The sequence below is a fragment of the Populus nigra genome, chromosome 3, assembly GCF_951802175.1.
Source record: "Populus nigra chromosome 3, ddPopNigr1.1, whole genome shotgun sequence".
Classification (NCBI taxonomy): Eukaryota; Viridiplantae; Streptophyta; class Magnoliopsida; order Malpighiales; family Salicaceae; genus Populus; species Populus nigra.
The window spans coordinates 4,447,152-4,471,724 of record NC_084854.1 but is presented as its reverse complement, the minus strand read 5'-3'; the positions used below and the strand labels follow the sequence as shown (position 1 = coordinate 4,471,724).

The 24,573-nt window shown below is 33.4% G+C and overlaps 4 protein-coding genes across 4 annotated transcripts; 2 read left to right on the top strand and 2 right to left on the bottom strand.

Moving 5' to 3' along the window:
* The first annotated feature begins 744 nt into the window (after positions 1-744).
* LOC133689185 (ankyrin repeat-containing protein BDA1-like) lies at positions 745-2,983 on the top strand. The gene is made up of 2 exons (XM_062108965.1): positions 745-1,634; positions 2,008-2,983. Exons 1-2 carry the CDS (start codon positions 957-959, stop codon positions 2,788-2,790), a joined length of 1,461 nt encoding a protein of 486 aa, XP_061964949.1. The 5' UTR covers positions 745-956; the 3' UTR covers positions 2,791-2,983.
* A 1,668-nt stretch (positions 2,984-4,651) lies between these two features.
* Positions 4,652-6,609, bottom strand: LOC133690385 (ankyrin repeat-containing protein BDA1-like). The gene is made up of 2 exons (XM_062110665.1): positions 5,883-6,609; positions 4,652-5,618 (listed from the first exon to the last, which is right to left on the bottom strand). The coding sequence occupies exons 1-2, from the start codon at positions 6,489-6,491 to the stop codon at positions 4,815-4,817; spliced, it is 1,413 nt and encodes a 470-aa protein (XP_061966649.1). The 5' UTR covers positions 6,492-6,609; the 3' UTR covers positions 4,652-4,814.
* Positions 6,610-14,010: 7,401 nt separating this feature from the next.
* On the top strand, positions 14,011-14,829 carry LOC133689740 (17.1 kDa class II heat shock protein-like). Its single transcript, XM_062109742.1, has one exon. The coding sequence runs from the start codon at positions 14,121-14,123 to the stop codon at positions 14,592-14,594; it is 474 nt and encodes a 157-aa protein (XP_061965726.1). The 5' UTR covers positions 14,011-14,120; the 3' UTR covers positions 14,595-14,829.
* Positions 14,830-15,153: 324 nt separating this feature from the next.
* LOC133689739 (25S rRNA (cytosine-C(5))-methyltransferase NSUN5) lies at positions 15,154-20,161 on the bottom strand. The gene is made up of 12 exons (XM_062109741.1): positions 19,827-20,161; positions 19,649-19,707; positions 19,508-19,558; positions 19,265-19,403; positions 18,926-19,011; positions 18,682-18,780; positions 17,632-17,685; positions 16,938-17,082; positions 16,695-16,753; positions 16,109-16,268; positions 15,710-15,871; positions 15,154-15,565 (listed from the first exon to the last, which is right to left on the bottom strand). The coding sequence occupies exons 1-12, from the start codon at positions 20,080-20,082 to the stop codon at positions 15,309-15,311; spliced, it is 1,527 nt and encodes a 508-aa protein (XP_061965725.1). The 5' UTR covers positions 20,083-20,161; the 3' UTR covers positions 15,154-15,308.
* Positions 20,162-24,573: the final 4,412 nt, after the last annotated feature.

Sequence of the window (24,573 nt, the reverse complement as noted above, 5' to 3'; positions counted from 1 at the left end):
TGAGCCCCACAATTCATGATAACACTAAAGTTAAAATAAAAAATATTACAATAGTCTAAATGATGAATATTGTGAATATTATGTGGAAATAATACATGATAAATTCATATATAATACTAAATAAATTAATAAAACACTCCCTTGGTATGAGATTAAATACTTAATTTAATATGGGTGTCATAATTAATACATTCTTTACATTATCTTTATACAGATTTATTTACCTTAACTTACTAACATCTAAAAGCTCTAAATTAAAAAAAATATATGAAAGAAAAGCTTGTAGAAAATTTATTTGAGGGAATTAAAGGATGAAATATCATTTTTTAAAAATATATAACTTTATTTATATCTTCATTTGATTTTTAGCACAAGATTATTCAAAAACATTTTTCCTGAAGAAGATTTATTTTGTGTGATGCAAAGATTATTTTACGCTGGTAGTTATAGAGGGATAACGAGTTGACCTAGAGCAGTATAGATAAATAAGTAAGGATGATGATTTACCAATTAATAAAAAACTGTTCAATAAAAAAAATTTCAAGAAAGAAAAGAATTAGGTGCATTGGTTTTACATCAACCCCGGAATATTCATGTTTATGACAACAACCTCTGACCTGTTGTTACTTGCTTTCTGGAGAAGGCTACATTCAGGCATTGAAAATTCAACAACCGCTTAATAAATTCTCCATGTTTTCTTCAAATTCTTAGGAGTAGCTAGGTTCTTTGAATAGGACTCAAATGTGTTGATGATGGCATGATCTCAGATTGGCTTATGTGTGAATGTAGTTACACGTCATAACTTGTCAAAGGGACTGTTGATTTTCTTTGTATAAACTTAGACTAAGTCCGTTAAGAAAATTCCACCTCGTAGTCAGGACGAAAATTTTCCACTGGCGTTTAGACAATGAGATCGACGTGACTTGATGCGAGCTTGAAGTTATGACCAGGTGGAAATGTGTGTCCATGCTTTAAGGAAGGCTCAAGGTCTCTTTGATAAATCTAGGCCACTGAGAGAAATGGTGCGCGTTAAGATAGAATGGACAATGGAGAGAATGGAGGAGGTGCAAAGAAAGCTTCTAGATGCGGCTGTTGAAGGAAATGTAACTTCCTTGCTTATATTGCTTCAGGAAGATAAACTTTTTCTTGATAGATGTGCTGTTACATGTCCAGCAGAGACGCCTCTGCACATAGCTGCCATGCTTGGACACTTGGAATTCACGAGAGAAATTCTTTGTCGAAAGCCTGATTTGGTCAAAGAGCTAGACTTGCATGGATCATCTCCGCTTCATTTGGCTACAGCAAACGGTCACCTTGAAGTAGTAAGAGTATTGTTATTGGTGGACGCGGATCTATGCCTTGTTAAAGATCGAAATGGATGGAACCCTCTTCATGTTGCAGTGATCAAAGGCCGAATTGATGTCTTGAAAGAGCTGGTTCAAGCCAAACCTGATGCCATTCGAACCAGAGGTCAGCGAGGCGAAACCATCCTGCATCTCTGTGTCAAACACTACCAATTGGAGGCATTGAAATTCTTGGTAGGGATCACAATTGCTGACAATGAATTTGTAAATTCAGAGGATGATGATGGCTTCACTATCCTACACCTAGCAGTAGCTGATAGAGAAATTGAGGTATGAGAAAGAATAACTTTTCGAACTGCCGTAGCCTTTAGGCTCAAATGCTTTGACCTCTTATTTTCTCAGCACCTTGAATCATGACCCATTATAGTTTCACCTGCAATTAGCAATTAGTCATTTTGTTTAAGATTACTTGTCTTCCAGTCCTGTTCTGTTTGCCAAATTGGAAAGCACGGTGATCCGCAATCGGCATCATAGGCGAACAAAGGTTTTGTACCAGAAAACTGTTTGGCATTTTTTTTTAATTAAACCAGCTCTAATAACAGGAGCTTGATTAAGAAACAATGTAATCTTTCCCGATCCTCTTCTGGTGTGCTAAAACTTGTTTATCTGCTCCTTCTGACTTGGTAGCAAAATCAATTTTCAGCTCATAAATTATCTCATCTCCGAAAGTCCGATACAAGTAAACGCACTGAACGCAAATGGCTTCACAGCTTTGGACATTGTGTTAGCACCAGGCAGAAGAAACATCAAAGATATAGACATTCAAAACACTCTTAGAGAAGGTGGAGCTATAAGTTCCAAGGATATGCCATCAACAATGCACGGATTGGATGCCATCAGGCCCAATAACTCCACAACTCTAAATGAGAGGAATTGTTGGAGGAAGAAAAACTGGCTGGAAGAAAGGAGAAATGCATTAATGGTGGTTGCATCACTAATTGCAACCATGGCTTTCCAAGCTGCAATTAGTCCACCCAATGGTAATTGGCAAGAAGACCGACAACAACCACCATCACAATCACATGAAGCTGGTCGGTCCATAATGGCTGATAAAATGCCAGATGATTTTGCTTTTTTTGTGGGGTACAACACTACAAGTTTTCTAGCATCCATTAGTGTGATCATATTGTTGATTAGTGGGCTACCATTCAAATGGAGGATTTTCACGTGGATTTTGATGATTATCATGTGGATCGCAGTTGTAGCAACAATCTGGACATACTACATCTCTATATCTTGTTTGTCTAGCCGTCGGGGTGAAAGTACTACAGCCAAAGCTGGCGCCGGTGTTGTATTTTATGGAGTGATGGGCATTGTTCTTATAGGACATTCCATCCGTCTAATACGCAAAATTGTCACGTTTGCAAGAAGGTCAAGAGCAAGGAGATTTTCACGATCAACAACCATAACTCACGCCAACATTTAATTGTATATGCAGTTTTGTATCAGGGAATTAATCTATTATTTTTCTTGGCCAACATGGAGACTGAGTCATAGAAATATTTTCTTGATTCTGGCCTAAATATTAGTATGTAAGTAAGACCTAGATACTACTATCTGCTCCATATAAATTAGTTCTATGTATCAATGAAAAGATAAGCCCTTACACATATTTATAACATGGTATCAAAGCAGAGATACTAGATTCTACAAAAATCTCGCTGGTGACTTGAGTCTTCTGAAGGGGAGTGCACCTGTAGCTCACGCGCAATTTAAATAACCTGCAAAAACCTAAAGACACAACATCAATCCGTAGCCCACATTTTTCCATTTCACTTGGGTCTCTCTCCCTGTTGGTGTTATGGGCAAAATCGAGAGGGTGATAGTGATTGTTGTGGTAGGCTTAGAGAGATCGATGGTGAGAGGATGAGCTGGGTTTGGGCGGTTTTCGATGACGGGGATGAGAGGATCGCTTGGGTTTGTGGGGGTTTGATGGTGGCAGCGTGAAGGGGGCCCTGCCTACTGATTCCAACGGTGGTTCCTAAGGTTTTTGAGAGGGAGGTTCACACGGTGGTTGATGGTTGTAGAATGCATATGGTGGCTCAGGGCTGTGGGATTTGGAGACTGAGAGTCACTGTGGTGTTTGAACTGGGCTTTTAGTGGGTCTGCTAGATTTTGGGTTAATTGGGTCTGGTTTTTCTGGGTAGATCTGGCTAGGAATATGCTGCAATGAGTTGTTGCTTGGATTAAGGCCTGGAATTTATAGGTGTTTGCTGGGTTTTGGATGTTTGAAGGCAATTAAGGTTTGGCTGAATTTGTGTGAGAGAGATGGTAGTAGCTGTGTTTCTACTGGTATGAATTGATTTGGGACTAAATTGAATTAAATCAGTTTAATTAGACTTAATTGGTATGAATTGACTAGATTGAAACAAATAGGACCGAAATGAAGCTATATGAATAGATTTAACTGGTCCTCGAGATATTCTTCCTTTTCATTACAGTTCCTTGCTTTATTCAATTAAGGTTTTAAATCTTGAATTTTCTTTCAATTTAATCTATAAATCAAATCTTTTTAATTTAGTCTATTTAATTTAGTCATTGTTTTTAAATTCTTGCGATTTCAATTAAATTTATCCTGAATCCTTCTTTTCTTTTCAATTGCATCATTAATTGGATCAATTTAGATCTTTAGATTTAATTAGTTGTTACAAATTCATCATTGATTCTTAAAATTGTGTAATTATGATCAATCTAACTTTCAATTTTAAAACTTTCAATCTAACTTCAATTCCTTGGTCGTTTAACTTTTAACATGTAAAACTTTTAAACCATACCGAACAAAAAAAACCTGTAGGGGTGAGCAAAAAAATAATAAAAAAAGATTAAACCGAGAAAAAAATAACTGAAAAAATCGAATCGTGAAAAAAACCGATTAAAATTTTAAAATAAAACCAAAAAAATCGAATTGAACCGAACCCAAATCGAAAAAAAACCGTAAAAAAAATTGAGTCAAATCGGAAAAAACCGAGTCAAACTGTAAAAACCGAGCCAAATAAAAAAACCGAGCCAAACTAGTTTGAACCAGTTTTTGTCCTAAAAAACCGAACCGAACCGAAACCGGTTGGTTTAAACTAGTTTTGGTTTTTTTTTTTAAATTCGGTTTGGTTATTTTTTTTTGATAAAAACCAAACCGTATAAAAGTGGTAGTTTTTGCATGGAGAACACCAAATGTTTAATTATAACTTTTTTTTTAATATATAGTTTTTTATTATATCGATTTGGAATCCAAACAATTTGTATCTCTCGACTGGGTCCCTCTTTAAAACTTTTTAACTTAAAACATAAAATTAACTACAAAATGAAATCGTTTCTTGCTAAAAAGAAATATACAATTTGGATAGAATAATATATGATTAACAGACTAAATAAGAACTTCTGAGATTTTGAAGGACAAGATACAATTAGCATTTTTTATAGGAAGATTGTGTGCACATACAGCATCGGCGTGACTCACTCAAACAAAATTCGACGATCCCTTGGCGCCATTAACCTTCTTCCAAGCTTGACAATCTTGGGAATCAAGCGGACAGAGTGCCCCACGAGAAGAACGCTCAACAATCCAAGCATCACCACACTGAGTACAACCACGGTCACAATGTAAGTCCTACGCTGATGAAGGCTAGACAGACAGTATATGGAAATCAAGTAAGTAAATGTTGATTCAGTGATTGCAACCCACATGATTGCCGTCAGAATCCACATTGAAAACCTCCACCTAAATGGTAAGCCACTTATCAGTAGCAAGATCACACTGAGAGATGCTAGAAAAGCTATGGAGTTGTGCATCACAAATTTATTGTAAGCAGCTGGGAACTTATCAGCCATTATGGACCGGCCAGCTTCATGTTCATTTGATGTTGCCCCCTGTGAATCCTCTTGCCAAAGACCACCTGGTGGACTAATCCCAGCTTGGAAAGCCATGGTTGCGATGAGGGATGCCACTATCATTAACGCATTTCGCTTTTCTCCCAACCCATAGCTCTGTCTCCTTTGACACTTCCTTTTCAACCGCGAATGTAAGCTTCTAAAATGATCTTCTGATCGTAAGTTCATGGCCTCAACAGCTTCCAATCTGTGCATTGTTGAAGAGAGGTTTTTTGCACTCGAAGCCCCTACTTGATGCAGGGAATCCTGGACGTCTACATCTTTCCAATTTCTTCGACCCTGTGCTAAGGCAATGTCTAGCGCTGTGAAACCACTAGCATTTATCTCGTTTACCTCAATCTCGGTTTTCATGATCAGAAAACTTATGATCTGAAAATTTGTTTTTTCAAGTTATTATGGGCACCAAAAAACTTTCGATTAACATTTTCAATCGTGTCAGATACTCCTCTAATTAATCTTCCTTAATCTAGTTATATGCAAGTTCTTTGTGGAGTGTGAAACACCGAATTCTTCTTACTCCTGAGTCTAACAAGTTCTCGTTAATTTTTTAATTCAAAATCTACACTCTTCATGTCACGCTAAAGCCATAAAGGGATTGTAGTGTTTCGTAGTGGGGGAAATCTGTTCTCATACCTCAATTTCTTTATCGGCTACCGCCAAGTGCAGGACAGTTGAGCCATCCTCGTCCTTAGAATTTATAAATCCATAGTCTGTGATTGTCTCGACCAGGAGCTTCAGTGCCTCCAATTGGAAGTATTTGACACAGAGATGTAAGATGGTCTCACCTCGTGCAGTCGGATGAAGAACAGCTTCGGGTTTGTTTTGAACCAATTCTTTCAAGACATCAACTCGGCCTTTGATCACAGCAATATGAAGTGGGTTCCGGCCATCTCGATTCTGAGCAAAGCACATGTCAGGGTTGACCGACAGCAGTGCTCTCACCACTTCAAGGTGCCCATTTGCTGTTGCCAAGTGAAGTGGAGATGATCCAAGGAAATCGAGTTCTTTTGCGAATTCAGGTTTTCGACATAAGATTTTTCTTGTAAATTCCAAGTGTCCAAGCATGGCAGATATGTGCAGAGGTGTCTCTGTAAAACAATCTGTAGCACATCCATCAAGGACAAGCTTATCTTCTTCAAGCAATTTCAGCAAGGCAATTACATTCCCTTCCACCGCTGCTTCTTTAAGTCTTCTTTGCATCTCCTCCATAGTTCCCTCCAATCCTATCTTTATGAGTAGCATTTGCTTCAGTTCCCCCGATTTACGAGGATGATTAGTCTTACGACTATACTTCAATAACAGGAGAGCAAATTATTTCTTGTATGAACAGAAATTTCTACGAAGTCAAGACTCAAAACTTCAAAGCGTAATATTCAGCATAAAATATAAAATAAGTCTTAGACGACATGTTTGAATATATCAATAAAAAATGTGTATCAGAATTTGAAATCCCCATCTATTCTTGTTGACTACTAAACCAACCCAGGAAAGAGGTAGCTTGACTCCAACTTTATTAAGCGGATCTAGCTATAAAAATTCTTAAGAAGTATATTGAAATAGAAAATTTTTCAGGTATGTTATTAAGTCATTTACATAGTGTTTTGTTTTTTTTAGAATAATGATAGTATTTATTAATTTGTTAAATTTATAATTAAAATAAAATTCTTAATAAAAAAAAAATTAAAAGTCATCAATCTTTCACTAAGCCATATGAGAGGAATCACTTTCAAGGTTTTTCTTCTTCTCTTTTTCATTTTTTTTCTTACTTTGATTGTTGAATATGTTTTTTTTTTTTAATTTTATCATTCAATGTTGTGTTGATTGAAAATTAGGATTGATAATTTATCTCGATTTGATTTTTATCTAGTTATCGTGGTCTTGGAAAAACATTTCAGCAGCAAAAATCAATTTTTTTATTTGCAAAAAAATAAAAAATAAGAGGACCAAAATTGAGAAAAAAATAAAAAATAATAGTCCTTTTGTTTTTTTTAAATATTATCAACTTTGGTCCTTTTTTTGTCTTGCTTCCGATCATCTAATTTGTTTTATTGTCAAATTGTTTCTGTGATATTGTTTTTATTGAGATTTAAGATTTATAATTTGTTTTGATTATCTTAATCTAAAAAAAGTCTTGTAATTGGATTAAGGCTTGGTTTCACAATAAATCCAATTTTAGTAGTTGAGAAAAATATAAAATGAGCGGACCAAAACTGAAATGGAGAAATAATGGAAGGACTTTAAAAAATTGTTTCCGCCTCAATGCTTTGAGATTTTGTTAAAAAAACATTTGGTCCTTTTAGTTTGGAAATTAAATATTTTGATTTAAAATTTTATTTTTCTTGCATTTGAGTCTCTAATTTTGAGAGAGGTAAGAAAGAGTTGTCATAAAATAGTGAAGCAGAGAGAAAACTTATGAAAAACTACTTCTCCACAACAAAACTAGTTATTCTTAGTGTCAACATGTTTTATTTGATGACTAAAGTTCCATTTAGGTCATTTGTTTTCTTCATCTTGCCAAAAAAAAAAATAGATCGGGCTTGAGAATATTTTGATTCGAGTTGATTATTTTTAAAATGATTGAATGTTACTTAAAAATCATAAACGGGTTTATTGAGGTTCCTATTGTGTTTTTAGGTGTTTTCAATTGAAAAAATTGATGAAAATTGTTTTTTAGCCGTTGAAGTTGGGTGCCTAAATTTCCGAGCACCAATGATGGCTAGAATTTGAAACAACAAGCGACATGTCACCTACTGTACTTTTTTTTAAAGAACCGTCGAGGGGTGGGGGGTGAATGACATTAAAGAGAAAAAATTGAAAAAAAGGGTCAAGCATATTTTGTTATTTGCAAAAAATAAAAAATGAGAGGATCAAAACTGAAAAAAAATAAAAAATAGCAGTCCTTTTGTTTTTTTAAAAAAACAATATTGTCAACCCTGGTCCTTTTTTTTGTTTTTCTTTTGATAATCAAATTCTTTTTATTGTCGATTTGTTCCTTCAATGTTGTTTTCATTGGATTTAGTGTTTATAATTTTTTTTTATCTATTTTTTATATAATTATTTCAATCTAAAAAAAATATTTGTTATTGGATTGAGTCACGAAAAAGAAACTAATTTTATTATTTGAGAGAAATAAAAAATGAGGGAACAAAACTAAAACAAAGAGACAATGAAAGGCCTTATTAAAAACAAAAGTGTTTGCGCCTCATTGCATAGAAGCAGAAACCATCTAAATGAGACAATGCAAATAACTAGAGCTGTATTTGCAAAGTGACATGATAAAAAAAACAAAGAACAAAAATCACCATCAGGATACGACCACACCACCTTATTAGTCTTGCCCTTGCCCTAATATTTTTAAAGGGTAAATTGGGATATATTTTTACTTGTCATGCTTGTCTACATCAATTAAATATCATGATTCAGAACAACAGCATCAATTATTTTATAAATGGAACCAATCAAATTGTACCAAGAACAAAAGCTGTGAGAACCTAGCTAACAATTTAAACCTGAATGTCATGTAACATGTAACCTTAGAAAATAGAGTATTACTATTTGAGACAATATACCTATTGATTTTAAAAGAAAAGAAACAAGACTCTGGAAAGCAGCAAAGGTAGCAATGATGGGCCTCTCCTTTTAGATTCGAAGGAGGTCATCTAGGCTATGATTTGGGAAAGATTTAGTGTATTTTGGTGGGAATATCATGTTGATCCAAGATGTTTAGGTGGCGACAATGTATGGTATAAGATAATAAGTCGTTTGATTTTTCCTTTTTCCTTTTTTATTTGAACACATAGAAATAACGTTATTTCTTCATAATACACATAACTTTGCCCCAAAACACACTTTTCATTAAAGATAAAACTACTTTGTTTCTTCAACTTATGTTAATTAGGTTTTTTTACCTTTTTTTTTCAAGTCAATTTTGCTCCTTATTTTTCTTGTAATTTTGCAATCACATCCTCAATTGGTTCCAATCTTAGGGAAGCTTTTCAATTGTGTAACTGGCATTCCTCAACTGAGCCTTCATACTTCGACACATTTTACATCACGATCCTTAGTCTTAAAATTCTTTAATTTCATCTTTAATTAGCTCTTTAAACTTTTAATTCTTTTGATTTTACCCTGATTAAATCAAGTAGCTCCGGATAACTTCAACACCCATTCATTTTAGTCCTTTAATCTTTAACTCTTGTAGTATTGACCTAAATTGACTTCCAAACTTATATTTTTCTTCAATTAAGTTCTTAGGCTTAATGATTCTTCTAATTTTGGTTAAGTAAACTTCCAAACTTTATTTTTCTTTCATTTTAACCTTTGATTAAGCCAATTAATCCCTTTTAAAGTTCAATTGGGCTCTTGGCTTTTCTAATTTTTCCAATTTTACCCTATCTTTTATCTTTGTTCTTAATTAAGTCTTGATCTATCAAAATTGGACTGCAAAAATTTGCAATCATGTTCATGCTGGTCCTCAAACTTTTAATTTATTCAGTTTTAACCAATTTTCAATCCATCTTAAAAAATTTCTTTAGCAAGATCCCAAATTGTCCATCCACCTGATGTTCTAACCAACTATAAATTATATGTTTGTTTGATTGTGATCTGAAGTATTATTATCATTATTATTTTTTCTTTTCTTTTCCTTTTTTCTTCAAAGAAAAATATTTTCTACATGAAAAATATTAAGTTTTTGAAGAACTCAAAATTAGGTTATGATATTTTTTTTCTCTTAATATCACCACTGACAAAAAAAGTCCAGTATTGAAATAACTTGTCCATAGAGACACCAGGGGGTTGTGAAAAATAAGATTTGTGTTGTTAAGGATATTTTTGAAATATTGTTCTTGATATCAATTCTAAGAGAAGTTGTTGTGGCAAATCATATGGTCCAGTAATAATTATTTAAACCAAGTTTCCATGTAAGTTAGGAATTAATGTCTTAGAAGAAAAAGGATTTAGAATCCTTAGTAAACTAGTATTTAGTAGGGGTGAGCAAAAAAACCGATAAACCGATTAAACCGAGAAAACCAGAAAAAAATAACCGAAAAAATCGAACCGAAAAAAACCCGAATTAACCGATTAAAAAATCACAAAAAAATTCCGGTTCGGTTCGGTTTCGGTTTCTAAAGTCTGAAACTGATTGAACCGAACCGAACCGGTTCAATCAACCAGCATTTAAAAAAAAACAAGTATAAATACAAACATTTCCTAACCCTAGTCGCCCCCCCTCCCCCTTCTCTGTCTCTCACTTCACCCCCCCATTTTACCCTCTGCCTACTCGCCCCCCACCCTCTCCCTTCTCTGTCTCTCACTTTACCCTCTCCCCCCCCCCCCCCGCCCTCTCCCTTCTCTATCTCACTTTACCCTCTCCCCCCTACCCTCTCCCTTCTTTACATCTCTCTCACTTCACCCTCTGCTTTTGATTTTCCTCCCCTCCCTTATGGATTTGGTTTCTTTGGGTTTTAATTTTCTTGTTGAGTCTGTGTCACAAATAGAATTGGAATAGTAGATCCATTCCTTTTCTTTTGTTTTTCATATCCATGGATTTCTACAACCCCTCTGCCATTTGATTAATTACAATGAAATGGATGAACTTTTCCTTGAACAATCAACGCTATGTGCAGTTGAACGTTGTTGTGGTCAAGGTTGTAGGAGAAGCAGAGACGACCATTGGGTTTGAACCGGTTTGGAAAGGAAAAAAACCAAACCGAACCGAACCGAACCAAAATTAATCGGTTTGAACCGGTTTTCGGTTCGGTTCGGTTCGGTTCAAAAAATTAAAAAAAAAAGTTCGGTTTGGTTGTTTATTTTGATTTAAAACCGGACCGAACCGGAAATGCTCAGCCCTAGTATTTAGAGTCCTTATTGGATTAGGATAGTTTGAGTCTTATAATTTTTTTAAAAATATAAAGGGCCTTGTATGTAGAAAAATAAAGTGTGTATTAAGAGTTGAATATGAATCAATAAAGTTTGGGAGGTTCCAAATACTTATGTGTGTTTTGTTTCTAATAGGATCTGCCTTCTAATTTATTTTTACTTAATTTTTACAAATTCAAATCTATTTGTAATTCAAATCCATACCCTTAAAAAAAATCCAAACACAAGAATTGATTTCACTATATGAATTGAATTCAATTCATAAAGTTATAAACAACTTGTAAGTGTCTAGTTATGAAAGTTTAACTTTCTTGTGTGATAATGTCAATTTTTTATAAGAGTTTCTTCTGGTCTTATTTAAATTTAAAGATGGCTTTGTAAAAAAATTCATAGTAAGTGATTGGTGTGTGATTAAGTATTTTGAAATGAACATATCAATAAAGTAATGAGTCCCTTTTCAAATTCTTAATTAGCAAGTTCTAGCTAGATCATGTATTTTCATCCTTCTTAATCCTACCCTAAACCCAAAAACAGGAGAAAGAAAATAGAAGTAATAGTAGAAGACTAGATTTTTATGCTTGTACTATGTCGCAGGCCAAGTCAATTTTTTTTAATATAAAAAAATATATTTAGTTGATAATAACCTAAGTTAACTTAACCATCATGTGGTCTGATATATGAGATTGAGATACCCTTGTAGAAAAACAAATCACAAAGTTCAAGGTTCAATAGCCTAATGTTAAAGGATGAAATTAAAAACAACAATCAATTTTAAAAAAAGAAATGTCAAAGATAAAAAAAAAAACTCAAGTCAACCTAAGTTCACTCTATTAACCCGCCACCTCTGATATGAAATTAAGATATAAAAAAAAACGACCTAGAAAAAAGGATTGAAGTTAAACAGAAAAAAAAATTGAATAAAACCTAGGTTAACTTGACTGACCTAAGACCCGAGATAACCATATAAAAAGAAAAGCAGAAAAAATCAGAAAGCTCAAGGCTAGATAGCCTAATTTCAAAAGATGAAATTGAAAATAATACATTGAAAAAAGAAACTAAGTCAACTTAGGTTGATTTGACTACCCAGCGACTAGGGATAAACTTATAGAACAAAAAAATAAAAAAATAGAAAGTTCATGACCCAATAGTCTAATGTCAAAATAGATAATTAAAAAAAAAACATTAAAAAACCTTAGTCAACTCAGGTGATCTTTACTAACCTGCGACATATGATAACCCCAATAGAAGGAAAGTAGAAAAAACTAGAAATCTCAAGGCTCAATAATTTGATGTTAAAAGATAAAATTAAAAAAAAAACTAAAACATACCAAAGTTAAATCGAGCTAATTCTTAAAATCAATGACCCTGGTCATAAGACCTGGAAGACCCTGTAGAAGGAAAAAAAAACTTACGAACAAAACTCTCAATAAAAAAAAATAGTAATTAAAACAATAAGAATCAAATCTCATACAAAAACCAATGAAAAAAATAATGAGAGGTTAAATTGAAAAATAAATCAAATTAAGAAAATAAAAAAAGAACAATTAAAAAAATAAAAACTAAAATTAGATAAAAGAATTAAATGAAATAAAATATTGAGGGATAAAAGTGAAAAAAAAATCAAGAAAAGAATAGAAAAAAAAATCAAAAGAATAAAGATGATTTTTTTATATAAAAATAAAATAAAACCAAATGGTAAGGGATGAAATTTAAAAAAAATATCAATAAAAAAAAGAATTCAAAACAAATGAGGACTAATCAAAGAAATAAAAATCACAATAGAAAGAAAGATAAATATGAGGAAAACTCTGAATTTTGGTCGACCTTGCACGATTCCCAAGAAAATGAGAGAAAAGAGGGGAGGTGAGAGAAAAGAATCCCATCATTGTCGAGAATTTCACAACATGTGCCACACTATTAGCCTCGTTGTTACTAGATGTTTCGAAAGACATGATGGTTGGGTCTTTTTGACTGCTAGAAGTTACTGCAAGCACCGTCTAAAAAGCGCGGACGACATCCACTTGTTGGCGTGTGTTACAACTACCAATAATTTTTTTATTAATATTTTTATTTGTTAAAAAAATTATTTGCCCCTAATTGAGTATATTATAACAAAATAACCATGATGAAAATACCAAAATACCTATGGACTTCTTCTTTAAGTTTTTTATTTTATTTCAAGGACAATGAATTAATTTTGTTAAAAAAAAAACATAAAAACCTTACTTTTTTATTTATTTTTAACTGAAATTATGTTATTTAACTATATAAAAAAAGTTGATAGACAATTCCATCCCAATCAATTCATAATAATAAATGGATGATATTTAAAAGATTATTTTGCCTTGAAAAACAACTTTTTTTATTATAAAGAAAAAAAATTATTATTACACTATAGTAACCCATGGTAAGCTAAATCTAGTTCTATAGTAATACATGGGTTTTAAATTTAAAAAAAAATTAATTCTATGTTAAAAATTACGCAATGTGCAATAGAGCACACCGCCCTTGACGAATGGTATTGCGGAGTGCGACCCTTTTAATTTAATCAAAATTTCCTGGTCTTCTTGGATATTATTGTCGTTTTAACCTATCCTAAATAATCCTTGCTTTTTTTTTTTTTCCTCCCTCTCTCTCGCTCTTTTTTCTTGAGGAAGGAATCCTTGCTAAGGGAATGACTTGACTTTTCTTCCGTAGAGGAACAGAGAGAGAGTGGGACTTCAAATAGTAAGTCTTGGCAATTACTTTTCGGGCTCCTCGTAAAGACTGGGCACTATTGCTTCTTCTATGAACATTCTAGACCCAACTCGTATACCCAGCAGAAACCCCTGGAAAGTCCCTTCAGTTTCTACATCTCTCCAGAAACTCCCATTTCTCCACCACCAATATCCCTCTATAAATGACCACCCTCCCCTCGCCGAGTTAAAACACCAGCAAGAGAAGAAACACTAAAAAAATCACACAAGCGAAATCTCCAGCGAGAAGAGAAAGATGGATTTCAGAATCATGGGTCTTGACGCGCCACTCTTCAACACCCTCCAGCACATGATGGATGCAACTGATCATGAGGCAGACAAGTCCTTCAATGCGCCGACACGCACTTACGTACGTGATGCCAAGGCAATGGCATCAACACCAGCTGATGTGAAAGAGTATCCAAACTCTTATGCGTTCGTCATTGACATGCCGGGACTGAAATCAGGGGACATCAAGGTTCAAGTGGAGGATGACAATGTGCTGGTTATCAGTGGAGAGAGGAAGCGCGGAGAGGAGAAAGAAGGGGCCAAGTATGTAAGAATGGAAAGGAGGGTTGGTAAGTTTATGAGGAAGTTTGTGTTGCCTGAGAATGCTAACACTGACGCTATTTCTGCTGTTTGTCAAGATGGGGTTCTGACTGTTACTGTTGAGAAATTACCACCTCCTGAGCCTAAGAAGCCTAAGACTATCGAGGTCAAGATTGCTTGAAGAAGAATGCTTGATTACATATATAATGTGGCTTGTTCTGTGTGCTAAGGCGATGATGAATAACGAGGGTTTTGCTGGGTGCTTTGCTTGGGGGTGTGGGATAATTTTGGGTGTGTTTGCGTTTGAATGAGTTCATTATTAGTTTTCTCTTTAGGAAACTAGTGATTGTTTGTTCAAAACGTGGTATGAAATATATGAATGTAGTAGTGGCGTTATATATTACTTTTTCTTTCTACTTGGTTGCTTTACTCTAGTTCATATGTATTTTTAGGTTTCTGCCAATTTTCTTCCCCTGAACATCTTCATCTCTGATATTTTCGAGGTTTATTTGGAATTCTCGACGATCATTGCATGATAGAGCAACATTAATTAATCACCGCAGCCATATACCATTGACATAACAATTCACATTAATCCTACTAGCTTAGAAACGGAGCAGGCATACCTTGCGGTTCTTGAAACTCAATCCTAAAACTAATAAACTTGAAACCCTATTTGCTCGCCATATTGATTTGCCCGATAGTAGCAGGAGCCTGAAAGTCTATCGAGCAAGGGTAAATTTATCTGCAAAAGCTTTCGAACTTCTCATCAATCATGTAATGGGTTTCGTCAGTGTTTAAACTGAAAACAAAAGGCAATTATCTAAAAGGAAAGGACGATGAGCGAAACTATTTTAAAGTATGCCAATCAAATGGAGAGGTCTTTGAACTTCTTTCAGGTTTTTCTTGTCAGCGAGCTCTTGGTGTGCAACCATGGTTTAAAAATACCTCTGTAGAATACAGGCAGCGCCAGATTTTTCTTGTTCACATGGCAAAATCTTTTTAACCGGCCTTTACCATTTGAAAGAGATCCAGCAAGTTTCCGGCTTCCACTTCGTTCCTCTGAGTTCTTTTCAGAGCCCTTCTTGACGAAAAGGGCAATGAAGAAGCCTTCTTTGTCCTCAACTGGATCAGTTCGAAGCAGATGTTCGGCTGCAAGGGAAAAAACAGGAAATAGTTACAAAGGTTTGAACTTCATACTGCACAATTCATTCAGTAACACGCGATTGCATTCAATTGAGTCAAATCAGGAGTTTTACACAAAGCAATACAATAATGATTCACAGAAGCACTTACAGCCTTCAAAAACTGGGAGACCGCGGCGTTGCCATTGAGGAAAGGGAGTTGCAAGCTGGAAACCATTGGATGTGGCCAAAGGTAGGATTGAATTAACAACGTCTTCATTTTCAATTTGATTGATGGAGCATGTACTGTAGACAATTCTTTTAACGGCTGGAACTGCAACAGTTTTTGTTTCACACTATGCTAGTTAGAACGTTTTGAAGTGCACAACAGTAAACAACTAATAGCAGCCAATAATTTTCATATCCCACACTTTTTCGATACCCTTCAGCACTCTCTCATTTTGGCTGGTATATGGTTCTGGTGATATGAGCAATTTTAAGTTGCAGGAAGGATACCATGAAAATAACTGTAGAATTAGCGTGTTTGAATCAATTAAAAAGGAGAACATACAAGACAAAGCATGGGCCAGGGCCTTCTTCTGAAAAGCTGCAAGCTTGTTCAATCTCTCTGTGTCAACAACATCAGTGGTACGAGACGGGAGTAAATGGTCTAATCTTTGAGCAGCAGTCCCAGATCCAGAGCAAGAAGGGTCTAGAAGAATAGCAGAGACCTGTGGTAAAGTATTGCTCGTAAGTAAGAGCACATGATATGCCAAGTAGATGGATCCCTCATAGTAAGGCTACAATAAACAATATTTCCCTACCTATTAAAGTGAACCAAAATTAAAAAAACGAGGGCATTTTTTAAGGGTTAGCTGGCTAAATAATTTTTGGAAACAACTTGCTAATTACAAGGAAAAAGCAACTCGATGTTCATTAAAAAAGAGCAGAAATACTAGGTATCAGTCACCACAGTTGCAGAAGCGGTGGCATGTGGGGATGCTGCAGTTCAAGAAAGAGCTTAGCGAATTCCAATATATTATGTTTCAAGCTTAAATTATTCTTTCAATGTGATAAAAATTTGAGCACTGAAAAGCCAAACAGTGTGCAAACAGTTCGGCATCACGAATCTTAAATAACATCTTCCATTTATTTACCTTGGAAAATGGACCTTTTGGGTCAATGTTTAGAAAATCACCATGCAGAACTTCAATGTCTAGAAGCCAGTTAAGGCTAAATGGGATGTTAAGTAAGATGAAAACTAGGAAGCTAAGAATAAAAGCAATAATAAATTAAATAATTGACCACGAAAGAGAATTTAGTATGAACAAAACTGGGAGCCAAGTGAGAGAGAGATCTCATGCAAAAGGGAAAAAATCAGAAAACTGCAGACAGGATACTAGCAGCACCAGAGAGTCTGACAGTGTCTTCTAAACGTTTAGCCCTGTCCTTATTCAGCTCACAGGCAATAATTTTCCCTTTTCCTTTCATAAGGGCAGCAAGGTGAACGGTTTTGTTCCCTGGAGCTGAACATGCATCAAGAACCTTTACAGAAAATGAAACATTAACCACAGTGAGCATGAGGGAAACTACAGAAGAAATGCAATCGACTGGGGCCCCACTGCCAACATGAAGCAAAAAAATATATCCATGGTAAGGTAAAGGAATTGTTGTAAGGGATTTTTTAACATTATTTTGTACTTCATGCGTCATGTTTCAGAAAGAAAGAAGGCATATCAAAGTAAAAATTCTCAATTGTTATGGTTCAAGAATTAATAATTTTGATGAACATTATAAAATAGCCCAAAAAAAAGAGATTATACACCATACATTGAAAATAACTTGTCAGCAAATAATTAGTTGCTAAAAGGGTACTATGCTGAGCACCAAAATTTATTTCTTCAAGAAACAGGTTAAACACATGCTACCAAACTATTTTAAATTATCAAATCAAATGGGAATGGGTATACCCCAGGTTCTGGAGGGGAAAAGAGAAGGCACATCTAAAACTGACTAGTAAAAGATCTTAACAAGTTACCAATACAAGAAGCAGAGAAAGAATGTAGAAAGTAGCTAGCATTTACCAAAACTCACCTCCCATCCTGGTTTGGGATCAAGAACTGCTGCCACCATTGAACTTGCCTTTCCCTATGAAAATAGAGGATTCCATTATAAGTCATATAGAAAGACCTAAATAAGAATTTATCAGCAAACCTTAGTCAACAAATTTTTTATCAAGAAAAAAAAATGCTTCAGTGGGAACAATATGGGTCTCAAGAATCAAAGAAGACTCCTATATTGGTAAAAGATGCAGTGTGGTCTTATCTCTATGGTGTTTTATATCTGTATTTTAGTTGCATTAATTCTCAATTTCATGTTTCCATAATTCAGTATGTTGCTAATTTCCATACTTCAGTATGTTCTTATTTTCCTTAATTAAGTTGATTTTTTAGGAGTCAAGGGATGTATTAATAATTTCTTGTTCTTCTACAATAGGTGGGTCTTCCTTCTAGTATGTGTGTTTTGTTGGTTTTGATAAGTAATTTTCCTTTGTTTTTTCCTGGTCAAAGTCAGGATTCATGTTTGACTCTCAATTTTATGTCTCAGTATGCAGCCACTTTCCTTGCAAAGTGATTCAGAATCATTAGAATTTTCAACTGTGGATGGAAATCTAACACTGGGTATGAAGCAGATGGAAACTTAGGTGATACGCCTTCCAGAATTCGTAAATGCATATGGTAGAATGTTCCACATCTCTTAGATTCCAAAACAATTAAAAAAAATTCAGATTGGTTTCTAATTCCAAAAGAACAAGAAAGAACCACAATATAACTTCATGCATTTGATTTGCAGTACCAGGAAAACACCAATATTGGCTCCCAAATTTTGATTTTTGATTCTTGAATTGATTCCATATTTATTAATCACTCTGTCCATGAACATTTATTGGCCTTAAAAAATACACATAAAAGTTGCCTTTTCACTGCAAACCTTTTTGGTTAAATTAAACCCCTGCACCTTTCCAATCTCGTGCTTATTTAAAAGAACCCTATAGAAACTGGACTTGACATGTTTTCTGAGTGTAAATTTGAATATCAAAAGCTTTAGTTACAGCATCAATGTAAAATTCAAAAAACTTCTTACTTGCACAAAGATGCTTCCATTCAAGACCAGAGAGTGATTATGCAAATCAGTATGTGGTGGGAGCACCAACAAGTGAGGTATCATGTCGTCCTTCTGAACCTGTTTAACAAAAGAACAAAAAACATAAAAAAATTATTTCCAGTTCATGACATTCAACATTCCTTTCACGTGAAAGGATAACAGCTACTTTGCTCAAATATTTCAAACTCCCTCACTAAAGCTTCAGAGAAATCTCAGAAAGTACCTTGAATTGTTTTCCTAATTCATGCAAGGCAGAATCAACATCCAATTTCAAGGTATTTACGCGAACGTAACAGGGTTTTGTAATATCTGCACCATAATTAGCACCCAAATGTTCGCAAAATTGTGAGAAAGCAGACAACTAAACTTTAAAAAATTCAAAGAAGGTCAAGGTCAAGGAAAAACAAAATCCAAAATCTAACAATAATAGAGTCTCAACTTAGATCAATTATAGCAAAGGAATGTAGAACTTAAAACTAAACCTATCCTCAAGTAACCCTTCTCACTCTAACAGCTTTACCACGGAGCGCAACTAAAATTCAAAATTAACAAGAATATGTACCCGGAGGCTGATAAAGAGCAATAAAGTCATCAATGTTCTTCGCTTTTTTTCTCACTACAAGCTTAGCTAAAGCTGACTGCATAGCATCTTTTCGACATGCAAGGAACTTCTCCGCATCACCGCCAACCAATGAAATCTCCTACGAAAAATTAACACTCCACATCAAACCACCACCAAAAATATCAAATATCACTCCACGCATAACAGAATTGTATTTTTTTTTATTAAATTAGCATAAATTACCTTTCCAAATAAAACGTCATAAGCTATAATATAAATCAATTCCTCTTGTCTCTGCAATAACATAACAATAAACACAAATTTAATCCAAAAAAATAATCTTAATAAAATGAAAAAATGTAAAAATATTTTATTTTTCTTTACCTTCCACTTGCTGTTAAGTATATTCGCAATCTCCAAAACATCCTTGATTATTATTAGATCTGAAAATTAAAAAAAAAGAAGAACAAATTTAGCTTGAATTATAAACATTTCACTCTCTTCGGCACTGCTCGGTTAGCATTGGAAAAATACTATTATAAATTTGATAAAGCTGACTTACGTTTGAGAGTTTGGCAAACAAGAGCGAAAGTTGCTTTTTTGTTTCTAATGGAAGGGCTGTAGACAAGTGATTTAATGGAGGCAACGGCTTGGCGATTAGCGTCTCCTTGAAGAACCGTGTGTAAGACCTTGGCTGCTTCTCTTCTAGCGAAGTAAGCAGACCGTTCGGCGTTGTTCAGCCGTGGCTTTGCGGATTTATCGGTGGTTTGTTTTGGTTTCGGTTTGGGTTTGACGGAAGGCGCCTTGTCTCGAGCCATAGTGTGGTGGCTCTGAGTAACTGTGAGGGAGCGAAAGTGATGTCTTAATTGCGCTAAGTTAAAAGTGCAACTAGACGACGAGGCGTTCTTTTCTTTTGTAATCTCAATATTACCACCATAATTTTGGTCCGGTAATTAACCCTGGTTAAAACTCACCCGGGCTAATTTATTTATAAATTAAGAATAAAAATAAGAATCTTTCAATAAAAATTATATTCACCCACCATCCACCCCTCCAAACAATCAAATCTCCATAATTCATTCTTTCTTTGCTTTAAATATACATATTTGACATTCACTAAAGTAAATCACTGCAAATCCTTCTTTGTCTAGCCTCTCTTATGGAAGAAAGAAAGAAGCTAGCTCACAGGATTGGTGAAAGAAACTGGCTCGTTAACCTGCCGTCTCCCCTCGAAAACTTGCTCCCTCCCTGTCTTAGACTCTAGGAGACTGGGTTGGAGAGTTCGCTTGCCCACCGACTCAATCAATCGTAGGAAACTCTATATCTCTCATGTGGTTATCTGTAGCCTAATAATCTAACCATCTGTATGTTAAATCTTATGAGAAAAGTCTGAATCTTTACAGCCCTTTTAGTTTCTTGATCTTGATTTTGCTTCTGGGTGCTTACTATTTTTCTAAAAGACTCAATCTTTATAGTATTCTTAAATTTCTGATCTAGATTGAATCTTCACATTGTTTCTAGCTTTTTTACCTTGATTTTGCATCTAGATATAGATTCAATCATGGATTCTTGATTTTGATTCTGGGTACTTGTTATTTTTGGGTCTGAGGTTGACCTGGCGAGTCATCTGAGCTTGACCGGGTCAATTGTGACTCTGGTTTTTGCTTTGTAAGACTCGGTTAAAGTCCTGAGTCAACTGGATTCCAGTCAACCCGTCAGTCGAGCCGGTTTGGAGTTTTAAAACTATGCTCACCACTAAACAATTATTTTATATCTATTTTATCATTTTATTTTCTAAAAAATTCAATTAAGAACTTTCATTTTATTTTAAAGCTTTCTTTTTCATAATTTTATTCAATATCAAAATGAAATCATTTTATATTAAAATTAATACTTTTTGTTAAGCGATTCTAACAATAAATTCTTAATTCATAAATAAAAATGATTTAATAGTAAAATCAATATGAAAAATATTTTGAAAGTAAAATTAATGTTTTTACTTTCCTTCTTTTGCTTTTTTAACAAAATCATCATACATATTAACCATTGATTTATTTATTTATTTTGAACTTGATAGGTCAATTTGAGATTTAATTAATTTTAAATTAAAAAAACAAAAAAACACTCAAATAATCTAATTAAAATATTATTTTGACTGGTTGATCTAGATATTAACCATTGATTTTTTTAACTTATTTTTTTTAAAACAACATATTTTTTATCATTTTAAAAAAATAAAAATTGATTTTCATGATTTGTAACTTGGCCTTGTCTCCAGTCAAATTTTACAATTGTAGTACATATTTTCTATTTCTTTTAGTGTTTATATTTACCTTTCCAATTAAGCTTGAGTTTTCAAATATTTTTTAATTAATTATTTTTTTTTAGACTCGTTTTGATATATGTTAACAAGATAGTTATATTTCAAATCCATTTTTATTTTAAAAAATCTAATATTTTTAAACAATTAACAATTTTAAACAAAAACCAAAATCATCAACACCACACTCATCCCATTAGTTACTTTCTCTCCCATGCATCATCAAACACAACTCAGAATAGTTCGAAAATACCCTTTATTATATATATATATATAATCACAATCATCAAAACCCAATAAAAACATTATTTTCAACCAAACTCATAGCTAGTTATTTTTAACCAAAATTATTTTTATTGTTTTTACCTTTTTATCTTGTTAAGTATAGCTCTTTTATGATTTCAGTTGGATATTGAAGTGAAGGTCAACAATGTTAAAGCATTATGTTTGTAATTTATATTAATTTTTAATGTTTTTTAAATAAAAGTTTTTTTAATTTAAAATTTACACAAACTCATCATTATTTATACTTAATTTTATCAAATATAACATAAATAATAATATTTGAACTTGTGACCAGCTAATTAACAAAACTTTAGTACCATAACAAAAAGTCATTTGAATCTAAAAACTTAAGTTATTGATGATATTCTAAATAAAATTTATATTATTCTCTATCATAATAAAATATTATTTTTTAAAAGCTCAAAAACTTAAATAAAAAAAATTGAATAAAAAAAAAATAGAAATAAATTAAAAAGTTGATGCATATTTAGTGAACATGTTAATTTAATAACTCCGTCAATACATATTTTAGGTGAAATATAATTGAAGCACTTGACTAAATAAAACTTGAAAGTTTGCGCAACTTAAATAAAGAGAAAACAAATGCTTATATGAAAAAAAAAATAAAATTTAAGATACTAATAATTATTATGTTGATCTTCAAGTCTTGAATTCTTAATGAAGATATAATACATAAGAAAAAAAAAATTGTTGGAATGTAAATGCAAATCATACCTGTAGACTTATGGAAGCACACATTTTTATTTACGGACAAGAATACTCGGTTCCATTAGATATCCAGAAGTAATAAAATTTGAAAATAAGTCAAAGATAAACTGAAGTCAACCGGGATTATGATTTTTTATTTTGAGTTATAATCTAAAATTTATCTTTCATAAATAACCTGTAATAAAAGGAGTTCAAATCATTTTAAATTAGAAATATATTTGACTGACAAAAATGACCCAAAGTATTTTTTTAAAGATAAAAAATGTTATATAAGCTATAATTAATAAGTTAAAAGTTAAAAATTTCAAGTTTTAATTAAATAAAAAAATTAACTCAATTTTATAACAAGATTTTTATTTAAGTTCGAGGTTATTAATTATAACCAAATCGTCTTATAAAATCTTTTTTTTTAAATCAAAGTAAAAAAGACAACTTAAATTATTATTATTATTATTTAAACCATTCCAAACATAACCTAAATATACTTCAACCTGCTTCTTTAACACTTTTTTAACGTTGGTGCGGTCTAGCAAGTGGCTTCCTGGAAGAAAGGCGTTTTTGAAAGAATTGGCAGACCATGAAAAAGATAGACTTGGTGGCGTAAAGTTTTGGACTCATTTTAGTTCGGCTGCTTGCCAATGAAACTGGTCGGCGTGCTTGCTCTGTAGACACTATCGAAAGGGAAGACTCAAGATCGGATCGGTGGGCGGCACAGAAGAAAACAGCTCTAAGTAATTAAGCTGGAAGTTACTCATAAGCTTCCGAGTGAGTCAAAGAGTCTGATTTCCTCTCGATGCATTGAATTGAAGAAGATTAAACGTGGTTAAAATGGCGATGCCCTTCCTTCCACCGTCGAAAGACTCCAAATGTTCGCCTTGGTTGGCGAATGGGCTTGACTTTTTAACACGACCTTTTTTAAGTTTGAATTTTACGTTACACTGTGGCTAATTGGCTATAATCAGCAGGTAAGTGTAGGAATGCCTTTGAGAGATTCCCCCTACTTCTGTCTATAATCATGCAGCTCGGAGAGGTTGCGGTTGCGGTTGCGTTTGCTGTTCTGCACGGTTATGAATACAGACAATAAAAAATATTTATACTGTGTTTTCTACAAGACCCCGCGCAAAAAGCTGCCGTAGCCACTCCATGAAATGGTGTGGTATGGATTCGAAAGATGATAGTTGGATGCTCTTTGACAACTGTCTCCGTACAATTTATTACTTGTCTAGCCCATGCCTTTCGAGAGATCAAGACTACCATTTGACCTTTCAATATGAAAAAAAAAAAAAAAATTGCCCATGAAATGTGTTTTTCCCCCCGGAAATAACATAGAAAAATATTTCCGAATCCCTTTTCCCAAAAAAAAAAAAAAACCGGGAATATTCTTGGAATTTTGAAGATTTTACAATCCGGTCAAATTCAAGGTGTCACCATCGAAAGAACATAATTCAACACCAAAAAGCCTTATGTACTTTTTTTTTTTTACATCAAGTTATAAAATAAAATTACGTCAAAAGCTATTATATACGTATATTTTAAAAAAAAATTAAAAATAAAAACAATAATTATTTATTTATTTTTATTGTGTAGAGTTTAAAAATACTGTTGGAGTTGTTTTTTTAAATATTTTTACTCAGAAATGTATTAAAATAATATTTTTTTTTATTTTTTAAAAATTATTTTGATATCAGTACATTAAAATAATTTAAAAACATCAAAAATAAAATATTAATTTAAAATAAAAAATAAAAAAATTAAATTTTTTAAAAATATTTTTAAAATATAAAAACAAACATCACCTTAGCTAAATGTGAAACTTTGTTGACAAGGCTTTATGCATTCTTCGCTGACTGTCATCCATCTATGATTTTGAAAGCTTTAGCTCATCTCTCACAGGACAGGTGGCAAATTTGGGAGAAAATAAATGAGGCGGCAAACTTAGTACTCAACTAGTTACATGCCCCGCTCGATGCCGCGG